Below are 26,298 nucleotides of genomic sequence, written 5' to 3' on the forward strand. Positions count from 1 at the left end.
AGCTCTGAACAGAGCCCTAGAAGCTGGCACCCGCAGCTCATTCACTAGCTCATTTCTCACAGTTTCCAAAACTGTCTTATGTGCATGGACTACACCTCTTTTGAATAATAACCCAATAATCATCTCCTTTAGGAAATAAGAAAAACAAATCAACTGTCTTCTTCCAGGCAGTGCTCACAAACTCGATTCATTTCTGTTGACATCATATGCCCTGCCTCCTTTCTCTTCCCCCACAAAGCTGAAAACACTTTCAGAAGAAAGATGCCTGGTCTCTCCCATGTCACTGCAGGATTAGGGTTGGGGGCCAAGACTCCAGGGAGTGCCCGGGCAATGATGACTTCCTGGTCTTTTCCTACATAGGTGGGCATTCACGCTGATCATCATCTCATCCTACACGGCCAACCTGGCAGCCTTCCTGACCGTGCAGCGCATGGATGTGCCCATTGAGTCAGTGGATGACCTGGCTGACCAGACCGCCATTGAGTATGGCACAATTCACGGAGGCTCCAGCATGACCTTCTTCCAAGTAAACCCCATTTGGTTGCTCATCAACATCGGGAATTGGGCAGAATAAAGTTGAGATGTTTGTCTGCTGGAGATAAAAACATCTCTCATCATCTCATTATCTCTTTTGAACATATAGTGCGGAGGTCCACATGGGGCTCATTTATCTGCTGCTCCACAAAATACACCTGGAATGAAGTCCCAAAAGAACTTTGCATTAATATCAGCCTGTCCCAGAGTGGCGGTACTTGAGATGATTTTAGGTCTAATGTGGTGCAACTATTTTTTAGTTGCCATAGTTTCATGGTTATGATAATGGGCATTAGAAAAGTATATATATTCAGTGAATCAAACCCATAGTTTTATTTGTATTGCTGCATAGGATGAGGTTAACGTATACATTTTAAAAGTGATTTAAATTGTGTAGGTAATATTTAGACAGAACACGATTAATACACGAATGACTAAAGTTTGAGGAACACCAGCTTTAGACGAACTGACTTCATTGATTCCAGACTTGATGGGCATCCGATAGGGACCCTGTTGGCTTCTTTGAGTTTCCCTTGCAAGGCTCAGGAAAAAGCCCTGCCACAGTGATGTGTTCGCTGTCAGGCGAACTGATCGATCACCAAGACTGACAGCCACACCAGATGGACTAGTGGTTTTCATATGCCTCAAGCTCTCTTGGAAAGCAGGCTTCCCCTGGGGCTAAAAGGTGTCTAACCAACCTAATATCCAAGAAGTACATTTTCACATGAAACAAGTCCAATGCCTTCAGCTTTCTGTTTTCCAGGCAAGTCTCAGTGCCTACTGGCACAGAGGACAGTGAAGTCATCATGCAAACACAGGGTTTGGATAGACCCTCCAGAGTTCTCTGACTTGTTATTATTTGTAGAACAGCAGGCAGCACTGGATATATGATTGATCAATTGGTTTAGAGTGGATAGAAAATAGTGGCACTGCTTTTTCAGAGGGCATCTCTGTATAGTCCTAGATGAACCTAAGTTCACTGCTCCAAATTGAGGGACAATGAAGGTACCCAACCAGAATTTCAGCTCTACTGGAAAATGGAGGTTGGCAATGGAAGAGCTCTTGAGGGTAGACGAGGCAAACCCAATTACCAAAGTAGGGCCTCAGTGCCCTGTTGCTTCCTCATCTTTCTGTAAAAGATATCAACAGCACAACTCCCTCCTCTGCCATTACACACTGACAGTGAACATCTTGTGTTGAGAGACAGAAGGGGAAAAGGTTCTTGACTGTGATCGCAGGTGGAGTAGCAGAAGGGCCAGGATCTTAGGTGCACGTTGATTCCCTCCCTTTTTAATCCAACGTTTCCTTCCTCTTTTCCCAATCCTGCTTGCTTTGGTTCTTTCCCCAGAATTCCCGCTACCAGACCTACCAACGCATGTGGAATTACATGTATTCCAAACAGCCCAGTGTGTTTGTGAAGAGCACAGAGGAGGGAATCGCCAGGGTGTTGAATTCTAACTACGCGTTCCTCCTGGAGTCCACCATGAACGAGTACTATCGGCAGCGCAACTGCAACCTCACTCAGATTGGGGGCCTGCTGGACACCAAGGGCTATGGGATTGGCATGCCAGTCGGTATGCGGGAGAGGAACGGCCTCTTTGGGTAGCTTTTTCCAGACACAGGCAGGGTGGCTGAAACCACTGAAGGCAGCATTGAATCCAGTAACCCCTGTTGCTAGAACCAGTTTAACAGTGACTGTAGGTGGGCATTTTAGAATGCCCACATATTTCCTTTAATCAATGACCAGTGCTCAATCCTTGATTATCAAAGAGCTCATTGATAGTTACCGATTGATTAACTGATTAATGTAAAGGAGTAATACTAATTCATAAAGGGTATGTTGATGCCTTTCGTGTACACTTTAGGCCTTTTGTTTCTCTTCCTGCTTGCTTCCCACCCTTTGGCCATTTCTCTGTCGACTGCTGTCTCTACTAGCAGTGAGGAAGAAGAATGATACGGTAAAATTCAAGTCAGTTAATTTTGCTGTTTGTTAGTGTCTCCAGTGAAAAGTTTACTTCCAAAGGGGATGGCCATGAGTAGATGAAATGACTTTGAAATCATTTGTGGATTTCACTGATCCATCTACAGCAGGTCGGTGTGGGTCACTGAGAAGGGGCAGTAACACTCTGGTGTTGGGCCTGCTGAATGGCTGTCATCCAGTCTTGTTCTATTAATAGGAGGGTAGAGATGTTTGATGTTTGGCTTCCAGAGAGGTATCTTAGCTGTGCTTTTTTTTTTTTTTTTTTTTTTTTTTTTTTTGGAGACGGAGTTTTGCTCTTGTTGCCCAGGTTGGAGTGCAGTGGCACGATCTTGGCTCACCGTAACCTCTGCCTCCGGGGTTCAAGCGATTCTCCTGCCTCAGCCTCCCGAGTAGCTGGAATTACAGGCATGCACCACTACACCCCGTTAATTTTTTGTATTTTTAGTAGAGACAGAATTTCTCCATGTTGATCAGGCTGGTCTCGAACTCCTGACCTCGGGTGATCCACCCACCCTGGCCTTCGAAAGTGCTGGGATTACAGGCATGAGCCACCACGCCCGGCCCTAGCTGTGCTTTTTAAAAGGACATTCACACTTTGGACTTTGGGCCTTCCCCTGCTGATATAACCTCCTCCAGAAGATGAGGAGATTACATGTTTAGCTGCTGTGGTGATTATGAAGGAGATCTGAATGTTCCCCCAGCCGATTCTGACATGCACCCTTCCCCCTCCACGCACACACCATAGACAGCCCCTGCTGTAGAGGGTTGTGCATGTATGAGGGTGTTCTTATACAAGGCAACAGGGGAAGAAGCAGGAATGGAGGCCATCAGGCTATGGGAGAAAACTGGTATATGGTATGCTCATCTTTGTAGTTATAGTACACATCCCTGCTGTTGATCCTTACCTTAACTCAAAATTCTATAAATTGCAGGATTCACTCACACCTATGGAGTGTGAAGAGCATGGGCTTGGAGTCAGGCAGACCCGGGGATGTGTTCTAGTTACTGGCTGTGGTACCTTGCATGCATTCTGCAGCCTTTCTCAGCCTCAGTTATCTAATTAATAAAATCAGGTTTCTAATACCAATTTATGGGGTTGTGAGGATTAAACCTGATAATCTAGTTAGGTGCGTTACCTTAGTGTCTCACACTGAGCCTGCCTTAGGGGATATTAGTGCCCTTCTCATCTCTCCCATGGTTTCCTGTGTTATTTTATATTATATATACTTTTTTTTTTTGAGATGGAGTCTTACTCTGTTGCCCAGGATGGAGTGCAGTGGCACTATCTAGACTCACTGCAACCGCTGACTCCCGGTTCAAGCAATTCTTGTATCTCAGCCTCCCAAGTAGCTGGGATCACAGGCATGTGCCACCACACCCAGCTAATTTTTGTATTTTTAGTAGAGATGGGGTTTTACCATGTTGGCCAGGATGGTCTTGAACTTCTGACCTCAAGTAATCCACCCACCTCGGCCCCTCAAAGTGCTGGGCTTACAGGCATTAATCACAGCTATTTGACAAAAGCTCATGACTTAAATTCTGATCAGAAACCAAGAAAATGAATATAAGTAATAATGGTTCATCCCTGAACTCTGTAAATTATGGCACTAGGAGTTCTGTGAACTGGTGGCCTCACTCCAGGTACTTATAACTCTGCACACCCTCTATATGCTATTATATTTCATTGGTGTCCACTAGCAATACAGATTATGGACCCCTTTGAGAGATTTATTCACTGATACTTTGTTTCAAGATGGTAGCACGAACCGCAAAATGAACTTGAGGCACACCTTGATAATATTCTAGCAATTCAACAAATTTAGCCTCAATTTCAAATGCTTCCAAAGTTTTCACGGAACAAAACTATGGAGAGCTGAGGTAAGACAGACCATAACTCTAGAAATTTTCATTAATAAGCAAGGAAAATGGAGGGAAATGTGTTTGCTCTATTTCTGACATGACACTATTTTCACATCTCACTTAATAGTTCCCCTGAAATATAGATGTGGTTATTCCCATCCTATAGAGGACAGAACTCAGATTCAGGGCAGATGGGTTACTTATCCAAGGTCACAGAATAGGTGGGGAGGCTGGATTTGAGCCTAGGACACTTGTCTCCAATCCAGTAATTCACTTACCAGACCGTGTTGCCAATGGGTCCCATCAGCTAGAAAGGACAGGATAGGTGGGAAGGTCTACTCTGAGCTGGCCCAGCTTCCCACATATGGGAAAGAACACATGAGGTTGGAAAGAACGTTACGCAGTTCAGTGCTGAGCCAGGATTTAGGTCCAGCTGGGGGTATGCCCAGGAGACACGAGCATGTATATCATTCTTAAGTGAAAGGTAAGAGCCTAACTGTGGAATAAGCAATGTGATTGGACGCCCCAAAATTAAGAGAAACAGAACAAGGAACCAGATGGAAACTTCATCAGGTGGTTTAGGAGCTAAGTAGGCAGCCAAGGAGTAAGCAGAATAGGCCTTTCATGGGGTCCCTAGTGTGTTATAAGGTTGGCCTTGAAATTGCTTGAAATGCCTTGCTGGGCTAGACAGTTGTCTCTAAACCCAGAATGATCGTTAGTCTCACCACCTAACGGCATCTGTTGGGCAGTTCATTCCTGTGTCCATTTGCTGCGGATGTGTTAATAAGTACTTACTGTACTTGAAGCTCTGACAGTGTTTGCCCAGATCACTTGCACACATTCAGTGCTGTAGGCTTGCGGTTTGGGTGTCCAAGTTCGGGTGTGGTTCAGGTGTCTACAGACACAACTATGTAGAGAAGGTTCCATTGTGGAGCTGTGGGCTGTCACAGTTGGAGGAGATCTGGGAGATGTTCTGGTTCCTTGCCTCTTAAAGTGTGGTCCATGGCCCAGCAGCATGGACATCACCTCGTGGCTTGTTGGAAATGCAGACTCTCAGGCCCCACCCCAGGCCTACTGAATCGGATTCTGCAGTTCAACGAAATTCCCCAGGTGATTACAATACACGTTAGAATTTGAAAAGCACTCATCCGTTTGTAGCAAGCTTCTGCCTGATCCTTCACGGTAGCCTTTCTCCTCTGGGGCATCTGTGCACATCCGGCCTTCATAGAGTTTGGGCAAGGAAACCGGGCAGCTTTGCTTTCCAGCCTCTTGGCAGCTTTTTCTTAATAATCTCAGGCCTCAGCCTGTGCTAGGACATTGAGCTTTCCATGGTTTCATTTAAGTCTGTTTTTGTGATTAAACATAAATTCTAAAACCAAAGCTCCTTGACAAAATTGCATTGGAAAAATTTAAAAAGAATGGTACTGAACAGAAAAAAGCCTTCCGTTTGAGGAGAGAAGGCGGAGTGGGAGAAACAGGGTGATGGACAGGCGAGTGGGTTCTGGTGAGCTCAGCAGGCAATGCTGAGGGTGAAGGACACCCGGTGACCTGATTCTCACACTCTGGGGTGGCTGCTCTTCTCTTGCTGATTGGTGGCTTCTCTGGATAAACAGTTGTCAGGTGTAATGTAGTGAGAGTTAAAAGTGCCTAAGAAATTTGCTCATTTATTTATTTTTGAAATGGAGTCTCACTCACTATGTTGCCCAGGCTGGAGTGCAGTAGTGTGATCTCGGCTCACTGCACCTCCATGTCCCAGGTTCGAACGATTCTTCTGTCTCAGCCTCCTGAGTAACTGGGACTACAAGTGCCCACCATCATACTTAGCTAATTTTTGTATTTTTAGTAGAGATGGGGTTTCACCATATTGGCCAGGCTGGTCTTGAACTCCTGGCCTCAAGTGACTTGCCCATCTTGGCCTCCCAAAGTGCTGGGATTACAGGTGTGAGTCGCAGCACCTGGCCGTATTAGTAGAAATTGGACACACCTGAGAGGTTTGTCACAGAAACACAAACTCTGGCCTCCTGGAGGTGGATGGGAAGCTTTGCAGCCATGGTCCTGTGTGTCGGTGGGCAGGTCATTTAACCTGGATAGAGCATCTTTTTAGGTTAGCAAGGAGTGGTGCCTGGCTGGGGAGGTGAATGGGACAACTGCCTGGAAAGTCTTTCCTTGACCCATCCTGGGATCTTTGACCATGGGCCGGACGTGCCAATCAGCGTGGAGAGAAGGGAAGTAAAAAGGCTGAGAGCCCTGTGTGAAGCCAGAATGTCCTGCTCTCCTGGGGGATCCCTAATAGAGGAGAGCGCAGTGGCCCCATGGACTTGCCCCCCCCACCCCCCGCTGCATCTGTCTGTCCCCTCTCAAAGTTAAAGCAGGCAGGGTGGCCAGGATGTGTGCCGGGAAGGGGAGCAGAGAGACACCTAACAGGGCATTCACAACCTGTGTCCTGGGCTCTCCTGTGACCCCTGCAGGCTCGGTTTTCCGGGACGAGTTTGATCTGGCCATTCTCCAGCTGCAGGAGAACAACCGCCTGGAGATCCTAAAGCGCAAATGGTGGGAAGGAGGGAAGTGCCCCAAGGAGGAAGATCACAGAGCTAAAGGTAAGGACGTTCAGTGCCATCCTCTTTCTGCCCTGGAGGACCAAAGTCGCTTGTTTCTCGTGTTAAAATTCCGGTTACACATAATGACTTCTAGCACCCATCGAGAACAGCCTTGGAAGGAACCCAGGTATAAGCTGGGCTGGTCGGGGATCAGGACTGTCCCAGGGTCTTGCGTATCGCAGGCATCTAGTGTCTACCCGGCTCACAAATCCTAGAGGCTCTGCCTCCATGATGATTCTTGAACCCAGCTGCCTCTGACCCCTAGCACCATGGTGTCTGCCCTGGCCCATGCCCTATCATCTCACACCTGTGCAATCACAAGTGCCTGGTTTCAGTTTCCCATTCTTGTGTCTCTACAATGTATTCTCCGCTACTAGCTGGAGTGATCCTTTTTAAAACTGCAAATTTGATAGCAGCGTTCCGCTGCACAGACCTTCCAATGGTTTCCGATTTTACTGGGAATTAAATTCAGGGCCCTATGTCATCTGTTCCCGCCCAGCCTTGCTGTCTTCTCTCTGGTCCCCAAGCCTCCCATATGGCTCTTCCACCCCAGGGCCTGTGCACCTGTTCCCTCCTTTTGGCCTAGCCTCAAAGAGGTCTTCACTTCCACCCTACACATTTGTCTCTATCACCTTAACCCACCCCACCTTACTTCCCTTCTCGGACCTTATCACTACCTGATATTATATTTCTTAAGTATTTATTTGTTTACTTTCCACTTCTTCTACAAGAATGTAAGTTTCATGAGGGCAGGGTTGGTCATCACAGGGCTGCTCACAGGGCTGGACATGTGGAGATATGTATATATTTGAGACAGAGTCTCACTCTGTTGCCCAGGCTGCAGTGCTGTGGTCTGATCTCGGCTCACTGCAACCTCCGCTTCCTGGGTTCAAGCAATTCTCCTACCTCAGCCTCCCAAGTAGCTGGGACTACAGGCACACGCAATCACGCACAGCTAATTTTTGTATTTTTAGTAGAGACGGGTTTTCACCATGTTGGCTAGGATGGTCTCGATCTCTTGACTGCGTGATCCGCCCTCCTCGGCCTCCCAAAGTGCTGGGATTACAGGTGTGAGCCACCATGCCCGGCCTGTTGTTATCAAATGAATGAGTGAATGTTACATTGGGCTGAATAGAAAGCAGTCACTGACTGAGAAGTATGGCTAAGGGGTGTCGAGGGTCCCTGAGAGCCCAGGATTTTCTGTAGGGGAACGCTTACCCTAGTTTACCCAGGATCGTATAGTGTTGTCTCCGTCTGTGGTAGATCAGTTAATACCTATTAATTATTTCTAGATAGCTTTCATTCTCAGAGTGCCCTGGTTGAGACAATAAATCACCTGGTTACATACCATATCTGCTACTCCATCTACTGCAGCCTTGTTAAAATATGCAACAGATTTACCTGTACACGCTCTGCCTGGGGAAGACAGCTGAGAAATAGAATGAAGGATCTCATGCGCTTGTCTTTTCTGCTCAGCATGAATGATTGTCCCTGAAGAGGCAGTAAATGACTAACTATGTGATTGTCTATACGTGGATCTCTATCTTGCAAGGAGAGGTCTCAGGAATATGGACACGTGGAGCAAGTATTTTTTATAATTTAAAGGAAATGCTGCCCTCAGGGGAACTGAGTAAGGCCACACACTTACTTCTTGGCTCTTCACTCCCCAAAGGCCAGAGCTGACCATGGGGAAGGCACTGGACATGAGTGGACACAGGGCATGGGCAGACCTCATTTCAGTGCCATCTTTACCAACTGTGAGTCTGTGAGTTTCAACACATCAGTTAATAGAGCTGAGCCCTCATTCCTTTCTCTGTTTAATGAGTTCAGTAAGCAGCACACTGTAGGGCTTCTGGGAAGGGAGACTGAGAAAGTGCAGAGCTTGGCTCATCCCCGGGTCCAGCGCACTGTAGCTGTTACTGACCTGTACCCTAAGACGTGCTGTGCTGCTCCCACAACTTCAGGGAAGTCTGATTCCATCAGTTATTTTCAAGGGTGAGCCAGCCATTCCATCAACAGGGATAACGTTGAGTGACAGTGAGGTGGCCCAGCACATCACTTCATACATGGGAATAAGAAAGCACTACAACACTACAGGCTTACCAGCAAGCATTTTTTTTTTTCTTTTGGATACAGAGTCTTAACTCTGTATCCAGCCTGTACCCAGGCTGGAGTGCAGTAGTGTGATCTCGGCTCACTGAAACCTCCACTGCCCAGATTCAAGTGATTCTCCTGTCTCAGCCTCCCAAGTATCTGGGACTACAGGTGCATGCCACCAAGCCTGGCTAATTTTTGTATTTTTCGTACAGATGGGGTTTCACCATGTTGGCCAGGCTGGTCTTGAACTCCTGACCTCACTTGATTCGCCCACCTTGGCCTCCTACCACTCCCAGCCCCAGCAAGCATCTTAAAGTGATTTCTGGAAGCAAAATTAACTTACTGAAAGTGGTTAGCAAACAATTCTTGACACTTGCCAAATTACAGTTAAATACTGGGGGGTGAAGTGCGGAGATTACTTCTGCTTGTTCAGAGAAGAAGAAAATGGGGGAGATGCAGAGAAAAGTGTCAAGGCACTTTTGTGGACTGGATAGAGTGAACTAGATTTTGAAGATTCCCAGGACCCAAATAGGTTGACACCATAGGAAGAGGGCATTGCAGGCAGAGAGGCACCTTGAAGATGGATGTGCGGCAGAAGTCAGCACAGTGGGCAGGACTGTGTGCAGGGACTGTGGGTGGTCCATGCGGAACAGGGAAGAATTCGCATTTGGGGAGTTGGGTTGTGTAATGGGTTTGTACTAGGGAAGGTGTGGGTAGCAAAATGTGGCTACACCACTCTCTCCCCACTAGAAAGACAGATGGATTGGAAGCATGTGGTTGGACCTGGAATAGCTAAAAGAAAACTGGATTATCATCAGTGTATGTTATGTTACCCTGTAATAACAATGAACTAAAGGATGGTGGGAAAGAGTGCCATCTCACCTCAATCTGCAGGGAAACAGTAGTGTTACTGTGCTCTGGAGCTTTTTCTTTTTTTCTTTTGAGACCAAGTCTTGCTCTGTTGCTCAGGCTGGAGTGCAGTGGCACAATCTCAGCTCACTGCAACCTCTGCCTACCGAGTTCAAGTGATTCTCTTGCCTCAGCCTCCCGAGTAGCTGGGAATACAGGCACCCGCCACCACGCCCAGCTAATGTTTTGTATTTTTAGTAGAGACTGGGTTTCACGGTGTTAGCCAGGATGGTCTCAATCTCCTGACCTCGTGATCTGCCTGCCTCGGCCTTCCAAAGTACTGGGATTACAGGCGTGAGCCACAGCGTCCGGCTGTGTTCTGGAGCTTTCTAAAGTGGAAATGGAGAGATGAACCTGGGGCCCAGAGCAGAAGGACCTTCTGCTTTTCGATCCTTCCTCCGACTTATAAGTGAAAAAGAAGAAATGCCCAGGTATCTGTCTTCTAGAAACGCTTGATCTCCCTCGCCCCTCACCACAGTGGGTTGGGGGGCCTTCTGTGACTTTGAACAGTGCATTCAGCACACTTTGTTGCAATCTTGGTCTCCTCTGCTCAGTTGCTGGCATGTTAGACCCAGACCCAGTCTCATTTGCTTCTATGGTCCTAGCCTCCCCAACAGAGCCAGGCACGTAGTAGTTACTCAGTGTTTGTGGGATGTGTGATGAAAATCACTGCTAGCTGTCAGAAGCTACCAATCGTTGTGTTCTCCTGGGTCATGCTAACGTGACTCATGAAACTATGCTGGGAGTTACTTTCCCAAATAGCCCTGGCACCGGGAGCAGTCCACTCACAGTCAGTTGCTCCTGCCTCTGAACAGCTGACCGAAGGCCTGCGGTGGTGCAGAGGTGCGGGAGAAAGGGAGGCTGGAGCCACACAGGAGTGGCCAAGGGCAGTACAGGGACCCCCAGAGGCTTCTGTCGTTGACCCATCAGGTCCAGGCTGCAAGCTCTGGTCAGCTCCAAGTCTCTCTTCTCTCCTTCTCCTTACTAGTCCAGGATTTCTTGCTTTCCTTTCATTTTTAAACCTGATTCCATTTGGTCTCTTGAGATTTGTTTCCCCTTTAGACTCGCTACTGAGTTGATCGTGTATTTCCAGTTCCTCTTTCCCAGTTCCTCCCTGAACCCTAAATCCAGCCCCAGGACCTCCTACTTTGTGTACTTAGTTGTGTGTGTTGATTTGCATCTCCTGCTCATTCTTGTGGAGGAGCAGAGGGGAGCCCCACTGGCAAGCTGTGGGAAGGGAACCCAGGATCTCAGTGCCTTGCAGTCTCCATGCACAGACCTCAAGTTCGACCCTATCTCCCATTCCAGATCTCGCCCAAAGTCCAGGGACCCTTTCTCTTGTTCATCCCTCCCCACCTACCTCTTAAGCATGGAGCTCATTAAACGTTTACCCTTTTGCATACGTATTTGTTCTACTGACAGCCACTAGGTTGATTCTCTTTGCAGAGGCAGCTTTGATAGGGTGCGAATGGACATTGGATCAAATGGACTTCATTCCATAGATGTCTTTGTGATAGTAGACACTCTGAAACATCTTTGAGCCTCAGTTTCTTTGGAAAATAGAGGGAATAATAGCATGGCCACCTCCCAGGGCTGTTGTGAAGGCTGAATGAGATAAATCATGTTAAACACCAAGAAAGTGCCTGGCACAAAGTTTATGGAAACTAATTCTGTTCCAAAATCTAGAACTGAATGAGCAATTAAGGCACAATGAGAAGTTTGAATAGTATCGCCAAGCTGCAACTGTGCCCATCCATCCATTCTCCCTAAGGCTGAAGGGTTCATCAAAAATCAACACTTAAGACATTTATTTTCTGTCTGTTGACATTTTCCCCCTATAGATAAGGGACAAGGACAGAGACTGTGTCTTATTCATTTTTGCATCCCGATGCCCAGAACATCACCTGCCATCAGTATTTAATGAAAGAATGAACAACAAATGAATAGGTAACTTAATAAGTGAATGAGCAAGCATCTCAAAGGCCTCCTCGCTTTGGAGGAAGACAAGTCTGGAAAGCCTCATCTTATGATTGTTTCCTCTCAAACGGGAGCCCCAGCACCCGAAGTGCTGGCATGGAAAGTATACATGTAGCTCTCATTGCTGACAACAAACAGCATTGTAAACTACTGTGCGAGACTCTGAAATTAGCAAAAGGAAAATGACCCGGCCTTGCCCTTAAGAGGCTTAGAAGCTAGAAAGAGGCACAAATAGTTGCTATAATGATTGCAGTGCAGGAGAGGTCTTTTTTTTTTTTTTTTTTTTTTTTTTTGACAGAGTCTCTCGCTGTGTCACCAGGCTGGAGTCCAGTGGCACTATCTCGGCTCACTGCAACTTCTGCCTCCCGGGTTCAAGTGATTCTCCTGCCTCAACCTCCCAAGTAGCTGCGACTACAGGCACATGCCGGGACTGGGAGAGTTTCAAGAGTGGTATAAAGAGAATGTCTGGAAGCCCAGACGAGGGAGTGATGAATTCTGTGGAGTGGTCAGGGAAGGCTTTAAGGGCACATGGCCTAGACCTGGAAGCATCCCGTAGGCGTCACTGCTTTAGGACTGTTGTGTGGCAGAGTGTTACGCTGAGAACTCGGTGTGAACAAGTAGGATGAGGTTGGACTTAACAGGGTGTTGAAAACCGGGTAGAGGTATTTGGACTGCAACCAATCTGTCTCACGCTTTTTCACAGGAAGAACCGAAAGCAGAGGAGACCACATGGGAGCTGTTGGGGATCTAGGACATTGTCTAAAGCAGCCTACTTGCTTGGAATTTCCTGAAAGTCTTCTGTTCTGTCCTAAAAATACATGTGAATTTTGCATCTTACTCCGTAATATAGGCATATTTATTTAATGTAAGAATGGTTTTTGCCACCCAAGCTCTAAGTAAAATCAGTGTCCCAGGAAGATGCCCCATCATCATGCCATAGCTTTGCCAGACTCCTTGGCACAGCACCAGTGCCCTGGACTGGGTTTGGGAGAGTTGGCATAACCATCAAAGGTTCTAGGGCGAGATATTGCACAAGGAAAGCAGGTGTGGTGGGATGATTCTGAGCTCTTGTTACTGCCTCGGGAGAAACCAAGGCAAATTATTGGCTTTAAGTTCTAAAATAAGTTCATAAAGCTTATAGCAGAGATAATGTTCTTGGAAGGCAAGAGTTTTGACTTGCTGGAGAAGTGTTTTGGAATACAGAAGGTTAATTCCTAACCGGAACTGGGCAAAAAGTTGATGTTAGCAGTTAGAGTGTGGAAAAAAAAATATGAAATAGAAGATGCAGACCACCGAGTCTGCAAAACAGATAAAAGGATGTCATGGCCAGAACAGGAGCTTCTGAGCAGAAAAAGACATGTTAAAACATGGTGGTCCCTGGTCTCCTGGGAGCCAGAGACTGGCAGTTATCACTCTTAGAATTACCTGGGAATTCCAAGAGCTCTAAAGAGATTTTTACTTGTGCAGAGGCTGTGGGTGGTACATGTGGAGCAGAGAATTCACATCTGAGGGGTTTGGCTGTGTAATGGGTTTGGACTGTGGCATGACGCATATTTCTGGAGTTTGACCAAGCCCAGAAATATGTGCCATGACTCAGTGAAGTGGGGGACATAAGAGGCGGCACATGGGGACCCAAAGCAGAGAGGGCCCAGTGAAAGGCCTGAGTTTTCCTTGGCTCCAAACAAAAATATTGGAAATCTAAGTGGACTGCAACATAAGATCAGACACCTATCCCCACCCCGATACTAGGACACAACTCAAACCCGAAATGCATCCCCGGAGGAAGAGGGAATGGAGGAGACACTGGATTTCGCTGAATTTAAACATGAAATGACTGAAAAGTCTCTATGTTTTTGGGCATTCAGTGGAAATGGAAGTTGGAGGTGGGATAGAAATATAAAGTCATAATCTTGCAGTTGTTGGCCTTGGAAACGGTTCTGCATCCACAACGGTTTAGATGGTTCCACAGTTTTAGGAAGATTGCCCTTTTGCTAGAGTTCAGGATGGAGGGAGAAGGGAGGCACGGGGGAGACCAGGCTTCTAGGAAAGATGGAAAGAAGTGAACAGGAGGCCTGTCTCCACTGCACATTGGGACCAAATGTTCCCTGGCATGAAGAAGAGAACTGAAAATACAAAAGGGAAAATAAATAGTGGAAGTCATCCTGCCCAGGTCCCAAATGCATTCAAAGATTTCTGAGTGCTATCAGCCAGCCAGTGTTAACTTGTCTCTCTGCTGTCATCCTTTGGAACAAGAGGGTGAGCTGTATTAATGACAGGCTATGTTTCAGAGTGGGGCTCTCTGGGAGATGTTATGCAAATCACTCTGAAAATAAGGACTTCAGCTACTGTCACAGCCATAGCTGCTAGTGCCAGTTTAATGTGGTGGCCCTATTTCTGCCATGGCTGGAGCCCAAGCAAACATTACTCAGAGAGGCTAAGAGGCTTCTTGGCCCAGCGAAACTGCACTTGACCTCTTCCAAGCCAAGTAAGAAGCCCTCGCCCAAAATGCGAGGTGCCATTGCTTGATCTCTCTGGTAAATTAGCCATCAAACTTACTATGGTATATAACCCATTGTTCAGGGATTTGGAAAAACAGGACCAACATGACCTAAAAGATCTCTTCCTTTAAGTCTTTTTTTTTTTTTTTTTTTTTTTGAGATGGAGTCTTGCTCTGTTGCCCAGGCTGGAGCAACCTCCACCTCCCAGGTTCAAGCAATCCTCCTGCCTCAGCCTTCTGAGTAGTTGGGATTACAGGCAACTGCCACGACACTCAGCTAATTTTTGTACTTTTAGTAGAGACGGGATATCACCATGTTGGCCTGGCTAGTCTCGAACTCCTGACCTCAAGTGATCCACACCCCCTGATCCTCCCAAAGGGCTGGGATTACAGGCTTGAGCCACCACGCCTGGCCTTCAAGTCTTTACGTGGCCACCAAGAATTGAGACTCAGGAATTTGTTTTTCCTGTGTCTCAGGCTGAACAGAGGGCAGTAGTTTTCACCTGCTTTCCCACGCAGCTCCTGGGTGATCTTTCTTTTTTAGAATTTGAATCAGTTGGCTTTCACATGTGCCTAAAGGAAGGAGAGAAATATGGAACGGGACGGCGAATGATGGAGGTGAAAGGAACTATGGGCGGGTCTGGTTTTCAGAGACCTCTGAAACTGAGAGCGGCTGTACTTGTAATTAGAATGTACCAGATGACGCGCAGCGCCTAACATAATCTGTTTCTACTTTGTTATCCTATTAAAATGCGAGAAATTTCAAAGAAAAGGAACTGGTGCTTACCCCACTTCTAATCCAATATTACAGCTCAAACATTACTGCCAAATTCCAGGGAAGAATCCTAACATTGGGATGAGGCCACCAATCCCGAGTCTTTTTGCCAGGTCTCGCTTGCCTCTGGTAAGAGCCACACTATCCCTCCACTGCCCCTCCGCCTCTGACTCTCCCTGCCTGCAGCTGTGTGACCGTCCACCTCCCCGCAGTAAAAAAATGAAACTGCAGATCCTGTGGAAAACCGGAGATTACAAAAAGGAACAGGCTCCATTCCAAGCTGTTTCCTTTTCTTTTGCCTTTCTTTTCAAAAACACTTATTTATTTATTTTCTCACTTAGCTGCTATAAAAAGAAATATTGCTAGCCACTCACAGATGCCGGCATCCCAATTCAAGGAGATTGGATTACTGAAGTCTTTGCAGAACAATTGCTAGACAAAAAGGTGGTCGGTGAACTCCAAGGAAATTAAATACCTTTATCTTGAAAAACAGGAGCTCACAATCGGGCTTCAAAGGAACATAAATACACCACCAGGCTGTGAAAATCAGGGTTCCCTTTCAAGAATGGAAAAGAGGCCAGTGGCATTGACTCACAGAATCCTTGGAAAACAGGAAGTTTGCTGTCTGGCACGGTGGGAATGGAAGTGTGAGACATCTTAGCAAGAGTGGGGGTGAGTGATGGGGGTGGAAGGGGCCCCAGGGACATTTTCCTCTCTCTTTCTTCTCATGGGGTCCAGCCTCATTATCCTGGTTCTCTGGTTTCTCTGGAGAGAGCCGAGGCTGAAACCTGAATGTGGGAGTTTAGATAGTGTTTCAGAGAGATGCTGGGGGGGAAGCCTCTCTCTAATCATATTAGATCTATTGCTGAAAGAGGGAAACTCTGGAGGGGTTTCCAGAAACCACTATCAGAACAGAGGCAAATGGTGGTCCCACGAGTCTGCAACAAAGCAGGTCAGAATTGTTAAGACTTCAGCTCACTGTTTTCTGGAAACCGGGCCAAGATTAAGTCAACAAATCATCGATTCAAACATGTGATGTCATGTTTTGAAGGACAGAAGGGGATTTTATAAGCTGAGCATAGCTCATACATAGATCCCCTCACCCCTGCCGTCTGTCCCTCTAGAGGTTCCCAGGAATGCATTTGCATTCAGTCATTAGGGTGTCAGGTAGAGTTCTGTAATCACCCACCTGCAGCATGAGTGGATGCCAAGTGACCGAGAGAGGTGGTGTGGAGTAGGCGGGAGGGGCCCTGGCTTCAGTTTAGATCCGGGCACTTCCACTTGTCAGCTGTGGAACCTTGGGCAAGTAACCTGACCCCTCTGCACCTTGGTTTCCGTGTCAGGAAAATGGAGGTTAGAGTAGTGCCTATTTCACAGGGTAACTGTAAGGATTGAGTTAAAGCATTGAGCATGCTAACCTTGCTCATGGTAAACACTCATAAAGGTCAGCTTTATATTTATACAGAGCATTAGCTTTGGAATCAGATCGATATAGAATTCACATCGGTTATGAAAACATGGACAACTTAAGTTCTCTGAATTTCTGCTTCTTTAACTGTGAAGTGAGGACAATGGGCCTTCTCTATGGTGTTTTTAGTGATAATTGAATGAGATAGCAAATGAAATATGAGGCACTTGAACTCATATTTTGATGGATTATGAGCACCCTCCCATAGCTCGTGTTTTGATAAATTGCGAAATTTATCAAATACCTCTCTCATCCCTCTTCTAGTCTGAGTCCCTTTTGCCTACTTTTCTCCCATTATTCTCTCTAGAATCTGCTAGGTCTAGTCACCTGACGCCTTGGTAAATGCAAGAAGAAATGGCATGCTTACCATTTCACAGTCCTCAGCAGTTGAACATGATGAATCACTTTGCATATTCTGAGAAGGTCTTGTAGGTCAGTTTATATCTGGGCACATGAAGTTGCTATTTATAATAATAAGCCCCTGGAGCTCAGACTATTTGATGTATTTGCATGGCTGTAGGTGAATATAGTTCTGAAAGAGAAAGTGCTTGAAAGCCATATTGGTCCAGGAATCCATGTTCTCGTCCAAGGCTCTTGATGAGCCAACGTGGCACAGAGCTTCAACACTTAGCATAGTGCCCAGCTCATGGAAGCTCCTCAGTCCAGATCTGTTGATCAATGTCAAAGAGCAGATACATTGTCTCTTGCTGGGATCTCGTGACACTCGTCAGTCCTCTCTCTGTATAAGTGGATTCTGTGCACCTGCTTCCATGGCTTTCGCGGCCTCTGCCTTTTTGTTTCCCAGCCTTACCTCGCTTTTTGTTCAAAAGGAGCTTCCCCTCTGCAATTTTAGTTGCAGATTTCCACAGTGCTTCATGGAGATTTGTGAGGGTTTTAATGGTTAAGACACAAGTGTACCTGAATCCAAGAAGTGGCTATTAGCCAGATGGAACCAAAGGAAGAGTAAGTTGGTGGGTGGAGATCCACGTCTCTAAACAGGTGTTCTCTTCCAGGGTGCCATTCCCCTTTGTAGTTCTTGAGTCAAAGAACATTATTCATTTGCATTTGTGAACTATCATTTTGTGGGCAAAGTATTTGTGGGCAATCTGCGTGTGACACCAAGGTTAGTATTTGGCCAACCAGGAGTTTGTGGGGAGAGCGTGACTCTATTTCAGTTAATGCAACTGATTGCTGGGGCATAGCTGAGGCTCAGAGACTCAAGTGTCAGGAGAAAGTCCCAGTTTGTAAAGCCATCTGCCTGCACAGCTTACATGTGGTCCCATCTGAAGAAGGGAAGGAAAGAGATGACTAGATGTCTTCCCAGTCCCTCTGGTCGGTGCTGAGGCGTCTGTGATTGCCACGTGGACCTTGTAGGCTGGAGGGAGTTCATATCAAGGATCCCTTCTGATGAATGTCGATGTGCTGTGGAAAGCATTTGACTTCTAGGAGAGTGACTGATGACAGTGTTAAATGGAACTGCTGCGCTCTCCGAACTCTCCCTTCCCACTCCCCGCTCCATCTGTTTTTCAACTCTGACTCTGCCAGAAGTCTATTCTTGCTTCCTGTTTCCAATAACTTCCTCAAGGCACGAATGGTATACAAGCCTCGCTTCTATGAGGAGGAGGCCACTCAGGCAGGAATCAGGAGGCTGGAGCTAACACCCATGATTAACATGCTGGCCCTGAAATGCGAGAAGCTGGGAAAGGAAGACTATGGGGTGTTTCAGTGACTCATGGTTTCTACCAGCCTCCTGTTAAACCTCAGCTCCCCCAAAGCTTTCCCTGATATAATCAAAATTATCCCAGTGCAGACCACATGCCTGTTGATAACTCTCCCAACACTCCCACCCAACACAGGTGGTCCATGTTGTGAATTGCCCATGTCAGTACAGTCCCCTTCAGCCACCACTCAGTACAATCGGGGCCATCTTCCTCTGTGACCAGGCTGGAGCACTCAACCAGGGCTGTCAAGTTTTACCACTATGTCAAATAAAATTTAATTAGAAAGGAATACATATGGTTCTAGAGCTTTTGGTAATGCCGCCCTCTACATCTGGGATGTCCTTATCCTCTTTCTTTCTGCTCATTCTTTCCACAGACATTTACTGAGCTCCTATAATGGGCCAGGTACTACGATTACGAGGTTATAGGTTCTTCCCCTCAAGAAATTCACAGTCTAGTGGGAAATCTGGATACATAAATTAGTGTATTATTTAATGCACTCTTAGAGTGATAAACAAGGTATTAGTAAAACACAGAAGTATTATAACTAAAAGTCAGCTAAGAGTGGAGAAGGCAACCTGGAGGAAGTGACCTCCGAGTTAAGTCTTGAAGGGAAGGTTGAGGTTAGCCAGGTAGGTGTCTGGGGAGTAGGGGCAGGTCCCAGGCAGGACTTAGCAGGAACAAAGGTATGGATGGTAAGAGCAACAATGGTGTGTACTGGGAACTATCAGCAATTCTCTTACATAAGGATGTGTCACAGATTTTGCCTTTCAGAAACATCACTGAGGCAATGACATAGAGTGCAGAGTTGAGGAGGAAACAGCCACAGGCAGGGAAATAGTTCTAAAGGCCACTGCAATAGTCTAAACAAGAGATGGTGGGTGCCTGAACTAGGGAAGTGGCAGGAGGAATAGAGAGAAGGATAAGAAATTGAAAAATATTTAGGAGGCAAAATCAGCAGGACTTGGTAATAGCCAAGACATGGAGGCAGGAGACCAAAGGCAGGAAGATGAAAAGAAAATGTGCCCCGGGCCAATCAAAGGAGATTGAGGAGATCGGAAGAGAGCAGTGAGCAGTGGCTTTATAAAAAGCCAAGATGGGGATGTGACTGACAATGTCAAGTGCTAAGAAAGGTCATGCAAGACCAGGACCTGAAAATTTCCATTAGGTTAGAAACAAAAGGTTCATTGGTGACCATGGCAAGGGTGGTCTTAGCGGTGCAGGACAAAATTGCATGAGATGAAGATTGAATAGCAAGAACAAAAGTGTATTCAAAACAGAATTATTTTTTCCTTTAGATCCCATAGACAGAGTTACTTGGAGCTTAAAAGCTTTCTGAGTGTCCAAATTATGTCTGAGATCTGGAAAAAAAAGTACTGGCTTCAGAATGCAAAAAGGAAACTGCAAAATTAAATTAAGACATGTTTAATTAAATATCTCCAAAACGTAACATTGTTTCAACTTCATTAATCTTTAAATTTAATATTCATAAAAACTTCATTACATGTAGAAATGATTTTTTGGTTAGATTTTTAATTTTGCAACATTCTTTTGTATGTATGTGCAATGATTGCTGAGAAGTCACAGCCAATTGTAAGTTAACTGTTTCTTGCCACTCAGTAATATCAGAAGCAAAAATTTTTAAATGCATTTAACATAAGATGTGGGTACATTTTGTTCCACTTGCTTTTATGTGAAATAGGTCCTCCAAATGTAAGTATTTTTAAGGGCTTTTAGGTCTTAAAATAGTTCTGATGTAGACAACTCTCAAAAAGCTTGGCCATGGAAGGAGAGAGAAGTGTTGATTAGACAGAATTGGAGAGAGTAAGGAGGATTTCTTTGTTTTTAAGGAAAGAGAAACATGAGCCAGTGGAGAGATTGGAGGAGGACCAGGGAGGTGACTGATAGGGAGGCAGGGGTCACAGCTGGAACACAGGTAGCAGAAGAAGACCTAAAGGAAAAAGAAAACCCCCTCTCCAGAAACAAGAGGAATGTGAGACTCTCTGCAAGGAGGCTCTTGTCCTGTTTTCTTTTTTGTTTTTTTGTTTTTTGGTTTTTTTTTTTTTTTTTGAGATGGAGTCTCGCTTTGTTACCCAGGCTGTTACCAGTGGCATGATCTCTGTTCAAATGGCAGCCTCTGCCTCCTGGGTTCAAGCGATTCTCCTATCTCAGCCTTCTAAGTAGCTGGGATTACAGGTGTGAGCCACCATACCTGGCTAATTTTTGTATTTTTAGTGGAGACAGAGTTTTACTATGTTGGCCAGGCTGGTCTCAAACTCCTGACCTCAAGTGATCCTCCTGCCTTGACCTCCCAAAGTGCTGGGATTACAGGTGTGAGCCACTGTGCCTGGCCCCTTTCCTGTTTTCTATCTCAAGCACAACTATTGCAAAGTGATGGGGGAATTCTGTAAAATCTCAGCAGTCACTTGAGGACTCCAGTTACCTGAGCAGGTAGCCATTCTTCATATCACCACCGTCATTTCCCCATTCACCGGGGATGTTCACCTGGCCACCCTTCACAGGGGCTGCTGGCCCGCAAAGGTAATTCGTCCATGTCGCACAGATACACATGCTAACACTCCAGTTCTCACCACCCCTAAATCTGTGGGATGAGGTGTCTGTCTACAAACCGCAGCCAGCTCCCTGGTACATTCCTCTTAAGTGTCACTCTTTCATCCCCTCCTTCTTGTGGCTCTTAATGCTCCCAGAATGAAAACCTTCCACTCAAATGGCCCAGGTTCAAGGGGCAGGTGTTAACATAAGATGGGAGTGCATTTTCTTCTACTTACTTTTTTTTTTTAAGTTGTACTTTAAGCTCTGGGGTACATGAACACATCCTTCAGGGTTGTTGCATAGGTACACACATGCCATGGTGGTTTGCTGTTTCCCTCCCCGCCTCACCTACATCAGACATTCTTCTACTTACTTTTATGTGAGATGGGGCTTCCAAATACCGGTGCTTTAAGGACTTTTCGCTCATTTAAGCACCTTCCTCCTGGAAGGTAGAATTGAGTTTTTAAATGATCCCCTATTTTTGATTATTCAAAATAGAGGATTCCGGCATTCACGCAAGTGCCCAGGAGTTGACTGTGGACCTGCAGATCAGAGTGCGTAGTCCATTTGGTGTGTCCATCATGGGAGTCCTCAGAGTCATTCTAAGCAGATTTTCAGTTGTAGGCAGGGACTGCTACTGCCCTGGGTTATTTTAAAAACAAAAATCAGACATCTACTTGGGGCTTTGTGAAAGGAGACCCTGGGCATCCTGAAACGGCAAGATAGGGCTATTTTTCCAGTTTTCCAAGGTGCAAAAGGTAGCATCGATGTCTGCTCCGGCCCTGTGACTCGTTTATACTGCCGTGTGAAGCTGACTGCCCCTGACACTGGCGAGGCTCCATGTTTTGTGAGGACACTACTGACTAGACATTCGAATATGCAAGCTTTCCTGAAGAACACTGGACACAAGAGACTCTCCTTGATGAAAGATGTCTTTTGATTGCTGATTGTGGCCTCAGTTGAATCAGGGTGTTATGCATTTATGATGCACCCCCGAAAGTTTGGGTTTCTCTAATGCCAAAAAGAAGCATTTGATTACATAGCTGAACTCAATGTTTGACAAGGTGGGAATGAAACAGCCATGTCCTATAAGTATTTACTGACTATATACTATATGCCAGGTATCATGCTATGCAGTGAGGACATGACCAGAAATGATGTCAGATTCCCATGGAACATGCAAACTTGCACAATGCTTCGAACATTACCAATTTGTAAACTAATTTTATGAATGGCTAGAAAAGAATCACCTGGGAAACTTCTGTAAAAATACGGATTCCTGGGCCCCATGTCTAGTAGAGATACTGATTCGGGTGGGTCTGTGGTAAGGACTGGGAATCAATATTTTCAGCAAGCTTTCTAGACGGTTCTGATGGCAGCTGGTTTGGGAACCACTCGTTTGGTGGGATAAAAAGTTTTACTTTCCAAATAAATATTTTAGTCACATGTTGACAAAGATAGGTAAATATTTTTTTCCATTCATGGTTTGATCAAAACAGTTGCTTTTCTGTCACATAAATATAATATTAGGAAGATTGAGAAAAACTTTTATGCAACTGTTAGAACGTACAGGTATTTTGGTGTCATGTCTCTCTCTATAAGCTATCAGTTTGCCTGAGCCCTCTTCTTAAATGGTCCTCACCTCCCAGCCCCAGACACCCTTTGGTAGCCTTCTTGACAGGTTCCTTGATCGGTTGCAAGATCTCTCTCTTCCATTGTATTTCAACTATGTTGCATTTTTTTCCAGACGAATAATTAAATCTCTTCAAGGACTGGGTGTCTACATGTCAGGTAGACACATGGGTGTCTACTTGAGTATCTATAGCACTCAAGTTCTTGTTTAAATGATTTTAGCGTTTTTGATATAATGATTATGTGTTCCTGATCTTTTACAATATTGTTCATTTGCTATCACTTTCTTACAGGCCTGGGAATGGAGAATATTGGTGGAATCTTTGTGGTTCTTATTTGTGGCTTAATCGTGGCCATTTTTATGGCTATGTTGGAGTTTTTATGGACTCTGAGACACTCAGAAGCAACTGAGGTAAACTTGCAAAGGGGTATGATCCATAGTGTTGGCAGATGGGGTGAAGTTCACAGGCTCCTACGCATATCAAGTCATTTCAGATGCTTCCCACAGGAAGTACAGCAAAATGAGAATCCCTGTTCTCAGCAGAGGGGATTTGGATCAGTGCTTCGTTACTTAGTAATTATGCAGCCACAGAAGGGGCACTTAACCTCTCCAGCCTTCAGAATTTTCTTTGAAACAGCCAAGCAAATAAACATGTGAAAAAGCTTTTATGAACAACAAAGCCTTCTAGAACTATCATTTAAGATGTAGTAGAGAAAAATAGGTGGGAGTACCAGGTTACTGTGAAAAAGATGACCTCAGTCCTTTCATTTTGAATATGTTTTTGCCTTGCAGGGAAAGATCCTTAGAGATATACTGACTCATGTGAACACAAGAATTTTATCTTCCTTCTCGGGGATTTTGAATAAGTTCAATTCCCCTACTGTGGCTTAGAGACAGGTTAATATAAATACTTTACCCAGACTGAGCAGTTCGAGAAGAAGGAAGAAGACTTTATCCCACTCTTCTTCCAACCCATTCTGGGGAAGATACATAACTCCTCACATGTTAATTGCATGATTAGATTTTTAAAAAATTACATTAGCTGTCCCAGTCTCTCAACTCTGAATCTTCCTAAAACCTTCTTCCCTAATTGGCACTGGGGAAACACCTCACAGCAGGACAGTGTCCCTAGACGTCTATGGACTTTGGCCTCACATGGGACCTCACCACAACACTGCCTGCCAGTCCTGGTCCTCCTCTGTGTTCAGCCTCTTTCCTGTCTCCTTGTAGGACTTCCATGATGTTCTCCATTCCTCAAGTCCCTCTGCTTCTGCATGCATAGAAGTTCATTTTACTTCCCATCTCCCAAGAAATCAGGAGTGGCCAGCCCTATGTTAAAATCCCCACTAAACATCTCCCCACAGCTCAGCCACCCTGCAGCTGCAGCAGATACCCCAGTCCTCCTTCTGTCTCTTCCTTGATCCTGTCTTTCCTCAGCTACTCCAGGATTATCCTCTTTCTCCCTGTACTTTTTCTGCCTGTTCTTTCTATAATCCACGATCATGCATGTGTCTGCCATATTTTAATATAATAGGAAGATTACTATTGCTCTTGCTCTATCCCTCTCCTCTTCCAAACCAAGGGGATCCAGCTAAAAGAATCTCAGTCTCTATCTCCTTACCCCCGATACGGTCCTAAACCCAGGGTAGCCTGGCTTCTCCCCACCCATTCACTGAAAGGCCATGGCTTAAAGGTCTTAACCCTCCCAATGGACCAAACCAAAAAGAATCTATTGGGCCTTACTGGACGTCATTGTGTCCCTTGATGATGGGGATGCTTTCTTTCAGAATCTCTCCTCCCTTGCCTTGCATGGCACCCAGCTCACTTGGTTCCCCTTGTATTGCTGTCTCCAGCTTTACTGGGTTTCTCCTTTTGCCCACCCCTTAAAAGGTGATGGTCCTTACTTATTCCCTAAGACTTAAATCAAGTGTCCCCTTCCTTGTGAAGCCTTCCCTATTCCTCCTGCTATCTCCCCTGAACCAGCAATTGGTAGTCCTCCTCCTTCCTGACACCACTGTAACATATGCACAGAGTACTTACACAACACATTGCAATTATTATGGTATCAGCCCCCTACTAGAGGTTGAGCTGCCTGAAGTAAAGACTGTCTTTTATCCCTTGGCTTGACACACTGTAGAGAAAAGAGTATACACACAGGAGACAGTCAATAAATCTATGTTGTTAATTGTTGTCACATGTAACAGATTAGGCAGGTGATACTGTTTTTATTGTTGTAGTTATTACTAGAAGCACAGAGAGATTAAGTGACTTGTCTCTGCTACTTAGTTAACAATTGGGGATGTGATGGGGGCCTATAATCCAAATGGGAGACATCACCTTTCTGTAACTGCTTCACATTTCATTATTCTCCCCAAAGCTCTTCCATGGTTTGGAAGTACATTGAAAAATTCAGCGAGGAGTTAAAGCACTCCCAATAGCTAAAATGAAGAGTTAATGCTATGTTAGCCATTTGGCTCTTTTACGGTAGAACAACCTTCCCATTGATAGAATTGGATGAAAGAACATAAAAGAACTGAAGACTTCTGCTCCCATATGGTCTAGGAAAGTGTACTTTCAACTCAGAGTGGAGAACTCAATAGAGCATGTGTGGGCTTTGAGTTAATAGGTTGAGGTCCCAAATTCAGGGTCAGGTACTAGTCAATATTTGGCAAGATACATAACTTCTCTGGGCCTCCGTTTCCATTTGTGAAATGGATATAATAATAGTAATAGTAGTAATAATACAGGCCCATTGGCCAGGCACAGTGGCTCATACCTGTAATCCTAGCACTTTGGGAGGCCAAGGCAGGTAAATCATGAGGTCAGGAGTTCAAGACCACCCTGGCCAACACGGTGAAACCCTGTCTCTACTAAAAACACAAAAATTAGCTGGACATTGTGGTGCGTGCCTGTAATCCCAGGTACTCGGGAGGCTGAGTGGGGAGAATCACCTAAACCTGGGAGGCAGAGGTTGCAGTGAGCCAAGATTGTGCCACTACACTCCAGCCTGGGCAACAGAGCAAAACTTAAAAAAAAAAAAAAAAAAAAAAAAAAAGCAAGCCCATCCTGTATTCTTTTTCTTTTCTCTCTCTCCCTCTTTTTTTTTTTTTTTTTTTTGAGATGGGGTCTCACTCTGTTGCCCAGGCTGGAATGCAGTGGCACAATCTTGGCTCACTGCAACCTCTGCCTCCCAAGTTTAGGTGATTCTCCCCACTCAGCCTCCCAAGTATTTGGGATTACAGGCATGCACCACCACACCCAGCTAATTTTTGTGTTTTTAGTAGAGACAGGGCTTCACCATGTTGGTCAGGCTGGTCTTGAACTCCTGACCCCAAGTGATCCACTTACCTAGGCCTCTCAAAGTGCTGGGATTACAGGTGTGACCCACTGCACCCAGCCCCCATCCTATATTCCTCATCCACAATTCTGAAGCCTAAAAAAACCTCGAAAGTTCCAAATTCCTTGTTAGTTTGATGTAAACACACTCATTGATGACTTTGCTTGACTGATGTTTGTGGTCATTGTCTCACCCGGTGTGAGTGTACGTACATGTTGCTACAGAAATATTAGTGGGTTTGAATTCAAGTCTGCCCCAGACACACTGGGTGTGATACATACTATACTGTTTGTGCATTGTATTAGCCTCCTAAAGGATCCAAAGTATTTTGAATTTTGAAACTCCGCTGGAGCCAAGCA

At 45.5% G+C, this 26,298-nt stretch overlaps 1 protein-coding gene across 2 annotated transcripts in view; it reads left to right on the forward strand.

The window, feature by feature from the left end:
- The window catches only part of GRIK4 (glutamate ionotropic receptor kainate type subunit 4), a 476,424-nt gene that overhangs the window by 446,563 nt on the left and 3,563 nt on the right, over nucleotides 1–26,298 (forward strand). For both annotated transcript variants that reach the window (XM_003923589.4, XM_074400736.1), the window contains 4 exons: nucleotides 361–526; nucleotides 1,883–2,108; nucleotides 6,844–6,972; nucleotides 22,895–23,013. In XM_003923589.4, the coding sequence (XP_003923638.1) occupies nucleotides 361–526; nucleotides 1,883–2,108; nucleotides 6,844–6,972; nucleotides 22,895–23,013 (640 nt within the window). The remainder of the gene's footprint in view (nucleotides 1–360; nucleotides 527–1,882; nucleotides 2,109–6,843; nucleotides 6,973–22,894; nucleotides 23,014–26,298) is intronic.

The sequence above is a fragment of the Saimiri boliviensis genome, chromosome 6, assembly GCF_048565385.1.
Source record: "Saimiri boliviensis isolate mSaiBol1 chromosome 6, mSaiBol1.pri, whole genome shotgun sequence".
Lineage (NCBI taxonomy): Eukaryota > Metazoa > Chordata > Mammalia > Primates > Cebidae > Saimiri > Saimiri boliviensis.